Source organism: Phallusia mammillata, chromosome 1, assembly GCF_965637545.1.
Source record: "Phallusia mammillata chromosome 1, kaPhaMamm4.hap1.1, whole genome shotgun sequence".
Taxonomy (NCBI): domain Eukaryota; kingdom Metazoa; phylum Chordata; class Ascidiacea; order Phlebobranchia; family Ascidiidae; genus Phallusia; species Phallusia mammillata.
The window spans coordinates 11,293,286-11,309,823 of record NC_137252.1 but is presented as its reverse complement, the minus strand read 5'-3'; the positions used below and the strand labels follow the sequence as shown (position 1 = coordinate 11,309,823).

The 16,538-nt window shown below is 38.4% G+C and overlaps 2 protein-coding genes across 4 annotated transcripts; one reads left to right on the top strand and one right to left on the bottom strand.

Moving 5' to 3' along the window:
• Positions 1–1,447: 1,447 nt before the first annotated feature.
• On the bottom strand, positions 1,448–16,333 carry LOC145215538 (nuclear pore complex protein Nup155-like). Of its 3 annotated transcripts, none has more exons than XM_080084244.1 (32): positions 16,158–16,333; positions 15,820–15,979; positions 15,631–15,753; positions 15,168–15,422; positions 14,797–14,942; positions 14,630–14,735; positions 14,470–14,543; positions 13,473–13,662; positions 13,230–13,409; positions 13,002–13,099; positions 11,390–11,566; positions 11,154–11,264; positions 10,546–10,801; positions 9,982–10,104; positions 9,768–9,910; positions 9,309–9,412; positions 8,902–9,011; positions 8,478–8,611; positions 8,096–8,155; positions 7,885–8,016; positions 7,199–7,334; positions 5,846–5,993; positions 5,162–5,336; positions 4,707–4,811; positions 4,127–4,296; positions 3,372–3,504; positions 2,962–3,060; positions 2,689–2,809; positions 2,368–2,484; positions 2,035–2,171; positions 1,791–1,900; positions 1,448–1,728 (listed from the first exon to the last, which is right to left on the bottom strand). In XM_080084244.1, the coding sequence occupies exons 2-32, from the start codon at positions 15,941–15,943 to the stop codon at positions 1,572–1,574; spliced, it is 4,254 nt and encodes a 1,417-aa protein (XP_079940370.1). In that variant the 5' UTR covers positions 15,944–15,979; positions 16,158–16,333; the 3' UTR covers positions 1,448–1,571. The 3 variants fall into 3 exon arrangements, with proteins under 3 accessions (XP_079940370.1, XP_079940386.1, XP_079940377.1); XM_080084260.1 differs by having other exon boundaries at positions 8,478–8,608; XM_080084251.1 differs by having other exon boundaries at positions 16,174–16,333.
• Positions 11,871–13,080, top strand: LOC145215647 (uncharacterized). The gene is made up of 4 exons (XM_080084383.1): positions 11,871–12,224; positions 12,364–12,398; positions 12,462–12,599; positions 12,687–13,080. The coding sequence occupies exons 1-4, from the start codon at positions 12,133–12,135 to the stop codon at positions 12,839–12,841; spliced, it is 420 nt and encodes a 139-aa protein (XP_079940509.1). The 5' UTR covers positions 11,871–12,132; the 3' UTR covers positions 12,842–13,080.
• Positions 16,334–16,538: the final 205 nt, after the last annotated feature.

The following is a 16,538-nucleotide window of genomic DNA, read 5'->3' as shown; positions in this document are numbered from 1 at the left end:
GTCACTTCAAGGTTTCGCAAACCTGTTACCGCAAAGATCCGTGCAGTTTCCATCCTGTCATAGCACACCAAAAACTTGTTGTTACTGTGTTGTTAATTTGTTCACAGCGAAACCCCAGGGTCCACAACACATCCAGGGAAAACCTCTTCGTTGTTCTAGTGCAGACCTGGGCATTTTACGGCCCGCGGGCCACATCCGGCCCGTTGGCTGTCCCTGTCTGGCCCGCGTGAGGTTTAGGTAAATTAAAACATTAATCCAATATAAGTCTATTTATGCTATGCATGAAATACGGCAATTTTGATGTTATTTTAAAAAGCCATTTGTTATGTATGATTACGGAGTGACGCACGTGCGTAGGCGAACAGCTACGTGTGATGCTGGTCAAAATCGTCATAAAACACAAGTTGTTCAACCCATTGTTACGCGATAAAGCCTATAGTGCTCTTTTGTGTCAAAATAATACAATGGGTATGGGAAAAACACATAAATCTGATTTTTACAAACTGGAAAGCTTAAACGCGAATTTGATCAACCTATTGTATAAAAACTTTGGGTTTTAACTTTTCAGCGTAATATTGCAAGCTAAATGGCCATTTTTCATGTCAATTTACCCGCTTATTTTTTATGCAAACTATAAATATTTGCATTACAACGCTCAAATGCGGAATAAAGTTTAACCAAGTTATCGTTGGTTTGGCCCTCGGACATAAGTCAGGTTTCTTATGTGGCCCCTTTTAAAAATTAATTGTCCACCCCTGTTCTAGTGTTACATCAGACAAAAGGGTGCATTGGGTCGCAGCATCGGTTATAAAAGGAGGTTGTGAGGCAAAAAGAGCAATGGATTTAATTTCAATTTTCAACTTGAATCCCAGTTAGCCAGTGAAGTACACAAAAGCATGTATCACACTTTCTGTACCTTCTTGTTAACATATTTTTACCTTTCGTCTATTTATTTCATACGCTAACGACGTGCCATTTCCAACTAGCTTATTTGCCTACGTCAGGGGTGTCCAAACTTTTTTTAACGGGGGCCAAATTTTACCAGGTAAAGACGCCCGCGGGCCAAAGTTTTTTCAGAATTAAGACACAAATTTACAGGATTTAAGGAAATTTTGTGATTTTGTTGAGTCAGCACCTTCCTTTTTACCGGTAAATGAAGTTCAATGGAAAGCTTTTGCGTGATGTAGCGTCGCCAAAACCCAAAAACTTAATCCAAAGTTCCAAACTATGGCGGGCCATACGCAACACAATTTAAAAAAAACAGCCGCGGGCCACTTAAAATGCCGTCGGGGGCCGCATTTGGCCCGCGGGCCGCAGTTTGGACACCCCTGGCCTACGTGAACCATTTCTCGGACATGTCCACTTGCGTTCAGGTTATATTCCATCAATGCCAAGTTAGCAACCTTATCCTTTGTTAATACTCAGCGAGTCATAAACTCAGTCACGATTTGGCGGCAGTCAATTAGTGTACTGAACTTTGGTACGTGATAACAATTGATCTAACCAAAAAACACATGAAAAATGGCAGTGTTAGGCTGTTGCGCCGATAAACGGGAAACAATGTTTTTTCGTCATGTGTGTGTCCGTTCTTGCATGGCTTCAAGGCCAGCCTGGGTACGTCTCATCAGCGCTATCAAGTGGCGAACTTGCTCGTTGGGAGACGTGATAGATCGAAGTTCAACTAGATGGAGAGCCATAGCGTCCAAAGAACGATTAAGCAGATGGCGTCTGAAAATCAACTAGTATGTTAGCAACTGTTTTAAGGTAATGTAGGAAAATGGCATACTGACCTTTGCTGACCGGAAGCGTATCTATGTGCGTCAGCGAGAAAGGTATTTAGAAGTTCGTTAAAGACGCAAAGCAAGTGATGTGGGTTGCCATATCCCGCCCAGCAAGGGAGCTGAAACAAATAAACATACGGTTAACGCAGCTGATGTACTTAAATACATTGCTAAAGGTTTCGATTGTGAGAAATGAAACGGTTAATGCGAATGACCCGTAAGTGAATTTGTCGAAACAAAACCTGTTTTTTACCTTTTGTGCGTGAAGTTTTCCATATACTTCAAGTAATTCGATAAGTGAAACTCCGATCTCTAACATACATGAATAAGTCCAAGTCACATCCCAACCTCGACCGCATGAAATTTTTTCGAGGTAAGCTACCAGTGATTCTGCAAAGTTTACAAATCATTTCGTGACTCAATGTCACTGACAGGCAGCCCCACGCATCACTTCTTCCTTGCAACGGATTTAACGCAGATCTTTTACTTTCTTGCAGATTTGGGAATTAATCAAATGGCCTATTTCGTCCCATTAGGGTAAAAGGCACCAATGAACCATTGTTCACTGCATGCAGTTCTAGCTTACCTATGGGAAAGTAGCGACGAGTCGAAACGTAACGTTTTCCCAGATCGATCAGCTTCAGTTTAACGATGGCTGCTTCACCTTGTGCACCTCCGCCACTGCTACTTGGCTTTGACAACTCTAAAAAAAGCACAGATTCATAGAATATAAATAGATCGCAATTGAATGAAAGGGTATCCCTAATGTGTCGGTAACAACAGTGTAAGGTCTGAAGTTTGAGTCACTAACAATAGCAAATGGATTTACATCCACTCGACAGTATAATATCCCGATGTTGTTAATAAGGCGAAAAGGTAAAATCTATGTATAGAAGGTATATGTTACCGTGTTCGACGATATTTTGCCATAAAGCTTCAACCAGAGCTGGGTCATGAAGTCCAGCGCAATGCACGATCGCCAGCTTGCATTCTGCTAACTGGTACGGCTCCGCAAATTCGCGATATAACTAAAAAATATATATACTGAGTTAATTAACCGACCTCGCTACATCTTATTAAAGCAACCAACATCAAATACACTGAGAAAAGATAAAATTAGAGACAAACATCAATGGTTTTGTGTTCATGAGCCGTGCTAACAAATACAGTGGTAACTTACAGTTGTTATGTCAACGAGATGTGAGTTGAGTTTTGTCACTGCCTCATTCTCACGCAAACTCTTCAGCTGATCCAAAGTCTGCATTTGAATTTCTGCGACCTATATCACACAGCAAACTGTTTTCAAGCTCCCTTTCGACTATACACCGCTAATTTGCACTACTAATAACAATTGAACCGTTATCAATACCACGTATTTAGTAAGAAACACACGTTCTCTGGCAATTATGTATTTCGATGAAACATTTCACGAACAGTATGAGTTGATCTAAAGGTTTTCTGTGGGTTTTTAAACAGTTTATTTAATAATTTTTTATCAAGGTACTGTTTTTTCAAATACATAACATGGCTGGAAACTTGTTTTAAAACACAAACAATTCGTAAAATATAGCAGGAAAAGTCAAAAAATACCTCAAGTTTTTCCTCAAGCTCGTGGAGCAGTTGACCTCCGGTCGCTGAATCCGCTGTCACTGACGTCACACTTCTTGCGTTGATTTTGGCACGTGACAAGTTTTCGATGCGTTCTGACAGAGGACGATCTGACCTTTTGAAGAATAATTTTGTATAGGTAATATAGGCGGTATTTGAATAATGTTGTTCAAAGGCATTTTAACAAAATATTAGTTGCAACATTAAAAAAAGGTGTAACCCAAGATAATATATAGATTAGTGACTTTCAACAAGTGTTTTCAACAACCGCAAGAAATGCATTAGTCCATGGAATACTAGTCGGAAGACACAGATTTAACACAAAGGGAGTAAATAGCTTTTTATTTATGAAAGTAATCATCAATTATCACCGGTATGAGTATTCCATCATGATTCGCTTTTTTTGTTGTGTAAAAATAACCTCCTTGTGTCATAATAACCGTGTAACTGCGTTGGCCTGTTGCTGCTTAAGCACAATACAATTAATTATGAGCTTGTTTGTTTTATTGAACGTTATAAAATTTCATTTAGTGTTCCGCAAAATTATTTTACTGTATAAAATGTTCTGTGACTTCAAAAAGTTTGAAAAAAAAACTGCTTATAAGAAACCTTTAAAAAAATAGTAACTGCGATTTAAGAATAACCTTTGACAAGACTGATGGCTTTTTCTAGCAAAGGCAATTCTTATCATAATTTTCAAACATTGGTTGACAAAAACCTATAACGCTTATTCATACCCTGGTTTTTCAGCGAGATTGGCAAGAATCTCTGCCGCGGCAGAATGTTGACCACTTCGTTCATAATACTGCCACAAGAGATCGCTGCCCTCCGCGCCAATGGTCGAAGGGTTTTCTTCTTGACTTGCAGCTACACGTTTCAAAAATGACTCCACGTAGGGCGATGACACCTATGGATCAGATATGAAGTATTGTTTATTATTAACATTATGATTGTTACTGTTGTTGGTACTATTAATAATATTATTACTATTAATACTTTTATTACTATTAAATTGTTTCTGTTATTAATATTATTATTGCTATTTAATACCATTAAATATGTAAGATGAAACTGAAACTTTTTTCATTTTTTTAACAGTTGGTTCCAACTAAACTAGAATGGTTGATTACCGGTATTGTTGATTAACTTAAAAAATAATGAAAATATGCGAAGTGAGTTTTCCGAAATCAACATTAAAATCAGTTTTTAAGTTGAAATACATTTCGGTGAAAACGTAAAAAAATCGCCAGGGTAGTTAATTTTTTTGTCACAAGTTTCAATGGCGCTATGAAGCACATTCAACCATGTTATACTTACACATAAAAGTTGTGCAGTCAGTTTCTTTTGCATCATCCACTCATATATTGTGACATGAAGCAGTTCGTCTGACGAATTAAGGGCTTTCTGCAGACATCTCTCCGCCTAAAAAAGTCTCCGACGTTTACAACTTAATTTCAGACTTAAATTGCCAAAGCTAATTTTGTAGTAGGCCTATACTAACAGTACAGTGTTGTAAACGGGCCTGAAATTGAAGCCAGAACCTGAATCGTTATTAAAAGCCTGTTTAGGTAAGACGTTTTGGGGCTATTTGACATAACGTCAGTTACATCTATTTAAAAACACTTACACAGAGTGTAAAGTCAGGCCCGAATCAAGTCTGGTTTTTAAGAAACCTAAGCCCGAATCCGGTCCACTTACAACTCTGTAACAGTGATTATAAGGCAAAATAGACAACTAAAATCATATAAATATGGAGCATTGTAATACCACACCTGCTGCTGGGCTTCTTCGGGTTGTAGGGGGCTTGACAGGGAACTAACCCCAGTCGGACTGGTGGTGACTTTTGGGGGTCCGGGTTGGGTTGGGACGCTCGGTGCTTGCGGCTGGCTCTGACCTGCCGTCATCAGTTCGTCAAGCATGTCGATAATGCATTTGTAACATTCGGCCCTGCACAAAGAGTGAAGATCATTAACTTCTCAAAACCATGTTCGTTTTAAAGTCTTAGTTTCTTAATTGCCTAAAAATGTCAGCTGATTTAACAAAAAATGTTTATTATAAGTAAGAATGTTCATTTTTTCGTTCACTTTCTGGCAGGCTTCTGAAACCCCTTCCTAGTGTTTTTTATCCCGCAAAACTGTTGCAAAAAAGCGAAGTCTAAAATTGCTTGTCGTTGACTTATTAATGGTATGTAGCTAGTGCGCGTGTGTAGGTTATAATAACAATACAGACCGGAGACCCTAAGGCATGTCGAAGTTACCCCTTTGAGAATAAATGCACCACCGACAAAGAACCTCTGGCCTAAACAACTACTACAAAAAGCTGGTTCAAGCGTTTTTTGGTGTTTCTGTGTCACGTATTCAACCTCTTCCTTCACACAGTATTGCACAAGACTGTGTTTATCTTAGTGTATTGATGGGTACCTTGATTTACAAACTGAATATTTTCGCAAAATTTACCTTGCGAGATATGCTTTACGAAACTCGGGGTCCACCTCCGGGTCGTTATTGGCTTGTGGGGAATGATAGAGCTTCAATGCAAGGTTGTCCTCGTCACGCTTTAGCGCTGCTCTTAGACATAAATCCACAGCTCCGGTGTAGAAACGAACTGCAACAATTCACACATGGTTATGCTACACGCATTGATTTCTTTGTTGTTGTTTTTCGTTTCCATTGAAAGTATGAACTGGCACACATACATACTTCACGTTTTCGGTTAAAGAAATAAGTGTTGTCAAGTTTATTGAAAAAAATCCCTTTACGTCGCCTTTTTTCTGCGCTCGTATCTAACATACTGTACCATTGCATACAAACCGGCATAAATAAACCCCTAAGCGCAATACTAACGAGATTTTATACACGATAATGTCAACATGTCAACACTAGGGATGGGCCGAGCCGAACTAGAACCCGAGTACTCGGTACCGAGCATCGCTGTTTTTGATGCTCGGTGCTCGGCCGAGCAGTTGCACAAACTGACCCGAGCATTAAATTTGCACATTTATGCCCTGCTAACATACGTAACTAGTGTTCGAAACGGTATCTATGAACAAAAACGAATGATTTTTCAAATGTTTTAGATGGTGGAAAAGCGCGTACTTTATGGGCATGTCAGCTTAAAAAAACACCGCTGGTGACGTAAGAGACCTTGTAGAGCTAGCAGTGCTGGATTAAGGGTCTGCTGGCCTGTAGGCACATTTTATAAGTGACCCGAAAATCAGGGTTGCCAACTAAAAGAATAGAATTATCAGTGTTGCCAAATCATTGTCACAAAGATCGTTGTTGCAACTATAACATAGGGTACCGTGCAAAAACTTGGTCATATGCCTAACTAAATGACAACTTTGCGCGTTTTTGCTATTGAAAAGGCGTTAACTCGTTTTTGGAGGTCAATCAAACAGAGCTATTAAGATAAATACTTACTAGTTTAGAAAATAAATATTTTGAAAACATGACTAAATTTCTACTGATTTTGAAGTGGTCTGGATTTTTGACTGGCCTGTAGGCACGTGCCTACTTTGCCTAATGGTTAATCCGGCACTGAGAGCTAGAACGTAGAAAGGGGATTTTTTGTGACGTCATAACGCACCGAGCATTAACGTGAGAAGCTCGGTGCTCGACCAAACAGAACATTTGCAGTTTTGGCACATCCCTAGTCAACACAGTCTATAATTTGTCGAGAATCTATAATTTAGCCTGTAAAACGTAACACGTCAATATTCATTACATTATTATTATGCATACACTTTTTGGTTGTAACCACATAATAATCCTTTTTAAAACTAAAGACATGGCAATTAAATGTTGACCGACCTGCTTGAAACTGTTGGACGACCACTGGCAGATTGACGGAGTGAGCGATCTGTTGGAAAAGATGAGCTGCCTCAAGTAGTTGGTCTTGTCGTTGTGATGGATGACTTTGACGAGCTGCACTGAGTAACTCGCTCGCCTAAGAACACGACAAATTGAAGCAAAGCCCTTATTTCTGACTTGGAAAGTTTTGTGCTGGTTTTAGTACAAATTTCGGTTTGTGGAATATTTGGGTAATGATCATGTAAAAGAGCCTACTACACATCCTCTTATCTCCAAAGGCAAAAAATCTAAATGTCCTCCTTATCCTGTGTTTACTCAACATATTTTCGTCTTTATGAAGCAATTAAAATACATCTTGGGCTTAACCCCACTGGAAATGTAGAATTTTTAACATATTGTACGTTGTCGTATTTTGTTTGTTACGAAAACTAAGGTAAACTTTACATTTGGTTTGGTGAAATTTGTCAAACATACTTTTTCTCTGGGCTTCAAATGTAACTAGTTATAAAGTTTGGCAACAATGTTTGCTCTTTTGAGGATGAAAATATGGTGAAAATATCCTAAAATGAATCTAACTTTCCAGGTGTCATACTTGTGCGTTGCTTTATAAAACGGCGATTTCTTAACATAAACGGTCGATGTGGGATTTAAACCAACAACCTAACGATCGAATGTCGAAACATTACCTTGGAGCAGATTGCGTCGTCGGGTGAATACAAAGACGGACAGACTTCCCGAAGTTGACCACTCAAAGCGTCCACTGTGTTGTTGTCATCTATGTATTTGGTCACTAACGTAGAAATTAAAGCACTACACAGCTGGAAATGAATCACAAAAAATGTTAGAAACAAATCGACGAAGGTGAATACATTTCAAAACAAAGAGATAACAACTTACGTTTTCTCCGTTTAGCACAAGTTCATTAAATGTGGTCGCCTTTAACACGATTTGGTGACTCTGAAACCATAAGTGATCACTGCATTACGGTAAGTTCTGATTATTATAGTCTTGGTTTGTAGTTTAATGTTTTTAAACACCTAAATGCGTTATACCCAGTGGTGGGATTCAGTCGGTTCTATAGAACCGTCTCACGAAATTTTATGTGATCAGCGAACCGGTTAGCATCACTGGTTACTGTCAATGGACTTTTTGTAACAGAACCTGCTGAAAATATAACTTTTGTGATAGAACCCACCACTGGTTATACCTCAAAGTTTTCACATGCAACAGCAGGCAGACGGTGCGGTCGACTATTTTAAACACGTCGGAAAAGTCTCACCTTTTCCAGTGCATCGAATATGACATGCAACTGGTGATGAAGAAGTAACCTCCACAAACCGAGCACTTGCACTGTACGGTTAACCAACTCGCCCATGAACTGCATGGATGCCAGTTCGGCTGCCACTGCTTCTGCTGCGAATAAGAAGACGCTCAGCTGTTAAGTACCAAACTGAGGCAATAGAGCCTTCGCTTTTTGCAGTCTTTAGCGCATGGGCTTCCAACCTATTTTGTACTTCTCATATAAATTTGTAAAATTTCAAAATCCAAAACTTTCTCTCCGAGCCCAATGGGTTCGCAAACCGCAGGTTCGAAATCAATGCTTTAGTGGATACAATACATAAACGTAATATGTACAAGATGTTCTACAGAAATTCGGGTTGTTATTTTGGTGAAAATGTTCCGTTTGTTGGAGGTGTCTTTACCTAAACTGCGTCTCTGCATCTCGTGTTGAACGCTCATGTTCTGCTCAGGTCTTCCGTATCCTTGTGTGTACATCCGGGAGGTGCGGTCATGAGAGGAGTGGGCGTGGTCTCTGAAATATCAACATGTGTCCCGTTTTAATATACACCATGGTCTATTTAGAAGAGGGGCGCATTTCCCCCTGTACTATTTTGCATTGGTCACAGTCTTGCCAACCCTATGACATTTACGAAACCAGATAATGGCTATAGCAGAGGTTAACAATATTACAAGTTCTCATTTAGGTTAACTTTGCTCAAACATATGTTGGTACATGATTGAGTGTCTTGACGTTTAAAGTTAAACTTCGTCGCAAAGTTTTTTCCAACCTTGTTCATGTTACTCTCACACTGATTGATGCACCACTCACCGTATCGGCACTTGGGTATTGCAATATTTGGTCACAAAATTGCGAAAGGAAATTAAATTTTCAAGGACAATTCCAATTACTTCCTCGTCGAGCCGACTGATAACCTACAAAGTAAAAATCCACAGGAAATATATTAAACGTGTGGTGGAAGTTCGTTCCTAAACGATGAACACATAATGTATTGATAACAGATTTTTGTACTATTGGCATGTTTTGAGAAGACTTGGTTGTGAGAACTTGGAAACTAATGGTTCATGCATAGTGCACTAATAAAAAAAGCAAAATTTTGTAATTGAGCGATCTTACCCGATGAACTGAGGGATATATACACAACACACTGTTGCAAAACTTATTATACCAGACTTGGTAGTATGTACTGAACAAATGCACAGGTATGTTTTGTGGCAGTGTAAATGGAGCTTGGATTTTTCTTCCTTCTCGTTAACTATTTAAACTTACGAAGCATCGTTGCTTTCCTCCCTCGGACACAACGTAATCTTCAACAAGTTTTCCCTCCCAAAGAGGACGCATGATGCGAGAGAAAACCTTGTAAACTCCATGTTGTCGCTCCGAGAAGTACAACAACTCTGTCACTCCTGACTCTGCAAACGAAATACAAGTCCTTGTACACACATGTGAAAATACAAGGTTTTGAGGTAAAAGTACAACAGACCCGTCACGGGTGTGGCTGCTTGTGTAGTTGTCATAGGTTGGAGAGATTGCTGAAATGGTTGTTGGTTGTTTACTGGTGGTTGGATGGTAGAGGCTCCTGGCATCGGTGTGCTGATAACGGGCACTAGATGGGAAAAATACATTTGAAATCAAAATGAGAGGGGGTGAATGAACCGTAATTGTCATTTGTTTACTGCTTGGATTCTGTTCGTTGTAAGCTTGTTTTATCCAAGATAATGAAACTTAAGGTTGCTTAGCTAAAGCAAAATTTGCTGTTGCAATAAAAAGTTTAAAAACACTAAATTCAATGGAAATATCAGAATTTTAGACGTATAGGCAAAATGCTTTGTGAACGGTAATCTAAAAGATTTCTGGATGTATATGAAACGGTCGTACGCTATTTTACTGCATTGTTCTACTAGGCTTCTTGGTTTTACTGCATGCACTAGTGTTCTGTTTGATCAATCACCTAATAGCACATGCTAATGCAGGGTCAATCATTGTGGGGCCAATACGACTTCAAAAAACACTTTGCACAATCGACAAACACGAAAAAACCTCTTACATCCGCCAGGCGTTCGCATCATGCTCATCTGAGGCTGCTGACGGTCAAATGCTCCTCCAATGGGAGACATGGGAGCGAGAGTGGGAAATCCGGGAGGAGAGGCAATAGAGGAAGGTCCCTGGATGTTGGTGGGAGGTTTCTGTGAAGGAAGACCTCCGTGATGAAGGAAGACCGCAACCGCTCGCTCGGCTATGTGACGTTCCGTGGGGACAGCCGACATTGCAATTATGATGCAACAACATAGCGCTTCACCGTTCTAAAAATCAAAACAAGTCAATTTAGTTGAGAAAATGTTATCTCAATGTTGAATGTCGCAGATATTCCTTACAGACCTTATACTGGTGGCATTGAAACGTTTCTAATTTTTTTACATTCCCTTGTGCTTTTGGAGGTGATTTGTAGTTCAAAACAACAAGTTTAAACCCTAAGTTGAAAGAAACTGATGTGACGGCAACGTAAAATAGCCAACTAGAGTAGTTTTTCTTTGGTCTCTGTGAAGCTGCTAGGACGATCCTTGCGAATTCGTACACGTTACTTAAAGAATCACTGACTTGGGATAGTTTTCATCTCGAAACTGTAAAGATCTACAAAAGTAAACTTTAACGTACCTTGTAGACTCTAAAAAATGACTCCACTATGTCGGATTCCGGATCTGTGGTCGTTTCAAGTAAATGTCGTAGTTGATCAACAGGACGAAGTTTGTTGAACATGTGAACACCCTGAAGCCATAGATCATAAACAATACACAAGTGTTTTTGTACAGTGACAAATTGCAAACTACTAAAAAATTCTACGTTTTATCGCACATTAAAGCTGGAAATGACCGTGTGTTGAATGTAAGCACCTGTGATGTTATGACGACGTACTCTGGTGGTTTCTGGATGTGCTGGATAATATGGATGGGAGGATCTGGAGGAAGTGATTGATTTGTTCCGGGTGGGATAGCTGCTATAGAGAGGGGGGAAAGTGGAGAAGGAACTTCAGCGATTGCCCACGATTGACCATTTAACTCAAAACTTCCCTGTAATCGAAGTTGAAGTTGGTAAACTAAAAATTGGCTTGATTTTTACTGGTCACAACAAATTTTATCCCAATATTACTCAAGCGGTGGAAATATTTTTTGTTCATTGGTCTCATGAAACTATGCAAAAAAACGTTTCCAGCAAACTAGATTTTTTGGATGTTTACCTTTCACATGCAGAAGGGTACATAAACCATACAACTCATTTCACAACGTATATATTTTAAATTCCTCTTTACACAGGAAATTCCATGTTTTTTTGCAACATATTTGTTTTCCTTGCGCAAATTGTGGCCATTAGGGGAGTCGTGTAACTATGAACATGGTCGTAACATTTCAGCCAGCCAAATGGCTAACTGACGTAAACACAATATACATAGCATCTGTTAACTGTAATATACGAAGCAGAACGAAGTTGGTATGTGAGAACTTTACGCCTCAATACCCAATCACAAAACTTTAGTTTCGTCTTGTCGAAAAACGCGTCAAACTGTTTCAGTGGCCTCACAGCGCACAGGGATATAATATTTTGATTTGGTTTGATATTTCGAAAACAAAAATCAGTTATGAGTTGTTCTGTAAAGTTTAGGAGAGCAGTGGCAGTTTGCCATTTCGCCTTCACTATTTACAAATTATTTTTCGAAGCACGGAACAAAACGTAAGTAATGGAGTAAATAATGTATTCTATTGGGTAGTTGGTGAAATGACATTGGTAATTTTGCACCAGTCTATTTCATAAAAAGCACACCATACATCAGGTCATAAAATCATCCCTAACAATAAGCTTTTGCCTTTAGTTTCGATCAGGACGTTTGGTGGCCCTACAAAAGAGGTATTTTTGTGTGTTTGGATAGGTCATTTAAACTCTAAACGTTTTCATTAAAAATTTGCCTAGTTCTCGTCTTCTACGTGGTTTGGATAGTAAGGCACTGCTTCTTGATTGCTGCTTTGGTAACAAGCTTGAAAGCTACAGAAGGACAAGGGAATATGGAAGTCTGGAACAGGACTTCTGCATTTCTGCATTTGTTGGAAGGTATTTTCCATTGATAAAAAAGATTGTTGTTGAAGTAATAAAACAAAGATATGCTTCATACGAAATTATTGTGTTATTATTACAAAGGTGGACTGGGTCTTTGGCTTGATGCATTCAAATTTCGGCGAACAAACGATATACATTGGAGAAATGCACATTCTGACTCTGTGGATTTTACTAGACACCTTGCACTACCTTGGTTATATTCCGGTTTCACATTTATTTCTGTGTATGTGTTATGAGTAGATTGCAGTTGAAATCCTCTGAAACTTTAGCTTCTAATACAGGGGCATTTGTGTAATTTTGTTGTGATCAAATTTTGACCTCCATGTTAATGTTTTAACCTGGGCAGTTTCTATCCATAAGATGCTTTGCTTAACATTCTGCTTTAAAAAACTTCACCTGCACTTCTTTCAAACTTTTTTCGAATGCATACATGTCGTTGTTGATGCACCAAATAAATCCATCTTCTCCACTGCGCGATGCAAGCAACAGTGTACCTGGCAATAAACATATGCTTTTAGTTTGTAGCTATCATTAACAGATCTTGCATGCAACAAATATTACTCTGCAATGTAGATGTATATAAAAAACTTGCGTTGCATATATAAAAGCTTGCAATAAAACTACCTGCATTATGATGGGCAGCATGAACTGAAGAAGGACGTTGCAATGAGGAACTTGTAAAAAATGGTGGAAGGCGAACATGAACCAAATACAGTGCAGTGGGTCGAGGTGGGGGAGTTAATTTACCATTAACATTGCTTGCAAGCATGTTTATGTTGCAAGTCATAAAGTATAAACGTACACCTGTAAAATAAAGTGGTTAAGCTGACAAAACATAGCCATTACCTTTGCTGAAATCCTACATACCAGCCTGGGTGACAGCAACTAAATGAAGGTGTCTTGACTCCCTGAGTGTAATTGGTGCAATATGGATGATCTCATTTAAGTTAGATGGGGCAATAGTTGAAGCAATCTCACGAGCTCTTCTCTGGATGGCGTCTAGTCTAGTGTGGGCAACACATACCAAGCCCTGTCCATCTGCACCCAGATCATATACCTGAACCGAAAAAAAATGAAAACCACATCTAAATGTTACAATTTTGGAAAAAGTATGCTGGTGCATAAGAATTCTGCAAATAGGCAATCTAATTTCATTCGACAAAAACAACAAATTCTAAGTGTTGAGTTCGGTAGTATTTTTTGTGTTTTCAACACAGATGTGCTGTTAATATAAATGTAAAACATCGAGACAATAAATGATAAGCTGCAGACAGTGCACACTGTTTCAACCCAAAGTCTATATAAAACACAAGTTGTCCAACCTATTGTTACGCAATAAAGCCTATGGAGCCATTTTGTGTCCAAAATGATACGGTGGGTAGAGGAAAATAACACATAAAATGTCTGATATTTACAAACTGGAGAGCTTAAACGCCAATGTGATTCACCAAATTGAATGAAACTCTCGGGTTCTACCATTTCAACGTAATATTACAAGCTAAACTGCTCTTTTTATGTAAATTTTGCCGCATATTTTTTATGAAACTTAAAATACTTGCATTCAGCATGCATTATCAAGCTCAAATGTTCGAACCGAAAAGTTTTATTTGATATTTCCTCACAATTTTGTGCTAAAACCCTCCAGTTTGTAAAAATCAGCCAATTTATGTGTTTTTCCCTATACCTGCTGTATTAATTTGGACACAAAATGGCGTCCATGAGGCTCTATCGCGTAACAATGGGATGGACTACTTGTGTTTTATATATACTTGTTTCAACCTATCTCTCGTCACCAGCTGCACTGATGAGACCTTATAGGTCGAAAGAGTGTGCATTGTCTGCAGCTTTGCATTATAATACTTACAGTAATTGAACCTTTCTCAGATCTTGTATACAGAATGTTCCGGGTATCATCAATTGATAACTGACATAGGCTGTCTGCAATTCAAAAAATGTAAACATTTAGTAATACACATTTATACAAATAAATTGATAATAAATAAAACTTAACCAATATAACCAACCTTCTTCAGAAAGCCAAACATTTACAACTGATGGTAGAAGAAATGAAAATCTGCTTCTTGAATGATTAATCTTTGTGCACTTTCTGCTAAACCATCCGCCACCAGCCTAAAATATAAACACTTTTCAAAGAACATCAGGTCATGTAATTATTATTCACAGAACATACATGGTAAACAATTTCATACAGACACCCATCCTTTCCACCACAAAAAATTCTTCCGTTGTTAGTTCCAACAGTGTGTAATAAATAAGTTCCATCCGAGGAAATGGTAAAAAGTGGATCAGGCAGGAGGTGCATTTCAGCATTAATGTCTGCAGAAACAAAAAAAGTTTTTTTCCAACAAAAAGAAAAAAAAACTTCTGTTTCAACAAGGTTGTTAAAAATATCGACACCCAAGTGTTTTCAGAGTAGGTTTGATTTTATTTTAAAATAAAATAATAAACTATCAAAAAAGGCATCTCAGTGATGTACTATGGACGTTTGAAGTAGTAATACCTCAAAACTAAATGGTGACCGAACAAAAAGAAATAGCATACCATCATCTGCAAAGCTGACTCCAAGCAGAACCACGTCAAGAGCAGTTGTAAGCACAAGCAGATATTTGATATGTTCACGAAAAATGCCTGGTTTGGGCTCCACCAACGCGACACTTAAAATTGTTTCTGAAAGTCCATCAAAATATGCCAGATCTTCCCCATCAATGTATCTCCACACAAAGATATCTGAATCCACTGTTAGCCAAGCTCTTCCAATTTGTGGGAAAACACCAATGATGCAGTTACATTGCATGTCTTAAGTAGGTTCAGGTTAATGGTTAAGAAAATGGATGGAAGTAGAACTGTACATATACTTTGCACTATACAAGCACTTCTAGACTAAACAATTTCTTATTGTAAATACAATTAAAACATTTAACTATTCTGTATTTAATTTGTAGGCATCGTTTTAAATGTTTTTAGTAATGTTAACATGTGCAAAACATCAAGTTTTAAAGGATACGGCTGAACTGTTCCACCAATTCTGGTGGCAGCGGCACTCTGCGCACATTAGTAATTACTGGAAAATTTGCAGCATCAGTTGTAGGGTAATCATCTTTGCTAAATCCACTACTTACACTTGAATCTGAAATACAACTCTTACATGAATATACATGTTTTTTAGTTTAAATCAAGAGCCTACATCACTTACATATAGAAGTAATATTAAGTTGTGTGGCTAAATCAATTGTTTCTCTGTCCTGTTGTAGGTTTTTCCTGACCAAGGCAGCAGCATCTGATATATTTGCACAATTTGGTCCACCTGTACCATCCATCCTCAGCAAACAATTTTTATTTGTTGCAATACACAGCTATAAAAGTAGAAAAACAACATTTAGATTTAAACCAGTGCAAAACTTCAATAAGCTATAAATTTAACACTTCAGTATGTTTGTTTTAAATTTATGGGTAGTTTTTCTTTGGACACATGTTCTTTATAGTTAACTTTTACCAGCATATACTTTTTCATACAATACAAACATACTGTACTTTAGCAAACCCTGACAATCAACTTGGCCTAAATTTTCTTTCTTGGTGTTTTTAGACAGGCTTTCAGTTTTTTTTAGTTCTATTGGTACAGGACTACAGGATACAGGTTGCCGGTGGTTTGTTCCACGCTTGACTGAATATGGGAAAAAGTTTCCCGCCAAGGAACAATTCTCCTTGGTTACCATGGATCATGTCTACCGCTTTCATCAGTTTACACAGACAAACCAACTCTGGCCTGGTTTCGGCGACAGTGTTTCGCGAAATGTTTTGGAGATGACTTTTTTGAAAGTTTGAAATCGCCCGAGCTCATTCACACTCTGTTCACCTCTGGAAAATACTCATGATGAACTCACCAGTAATGGAATTACCGCGAATTATTTA

Excerpts from the sequence above, each read along its gene's own strand:
- LOC145215647 (XM_080084383.1), top strand. The coding sequence starts at position 12,133 with ATGAGTTGTTCTGTAAAGTTTAGGAGAGCAGTGGCAGTTTGCCATTTC. Across the intron at positions 12,225-12,363 it reads TTCGAAGCACGGAACAAAAC|TTTCGATCAGGACGTTTGGT; the intron begins GTAAGTAATGGA and ends TTTTGCCTTTAG. Across the intron at positions 12,399-12,461 it reads TTGGTGGCCCTACAAAAGAG|TTCTCGTCTTCTACGTGGTT; the intron begins GTATTTTTGTGT and ends AAATTTGCCTAG.
- LOC145215538 (XM_080084244.1), bottom strand. The coding sequence starts at position 15,943 with ATGGATGGTACAGGTGGACCAAATTGTGCAAATATATCAGATGCTGCT. Across the intron at positions 11,265-11,389 it reads ACGTCGTCATAACATCACAG|GGTGTTCACATGTTCAACAA; the intron begins GTGCTTACATTC and ends CTATGGCTTCAG. Across the intron at positions 9,012-9,308 it reads AATACCCAAGTGCCGATACG|AGACCACGCCCACTCCTCTC; the intron begins GTGAGTGGTGCA and ends TTGATATTTCAG.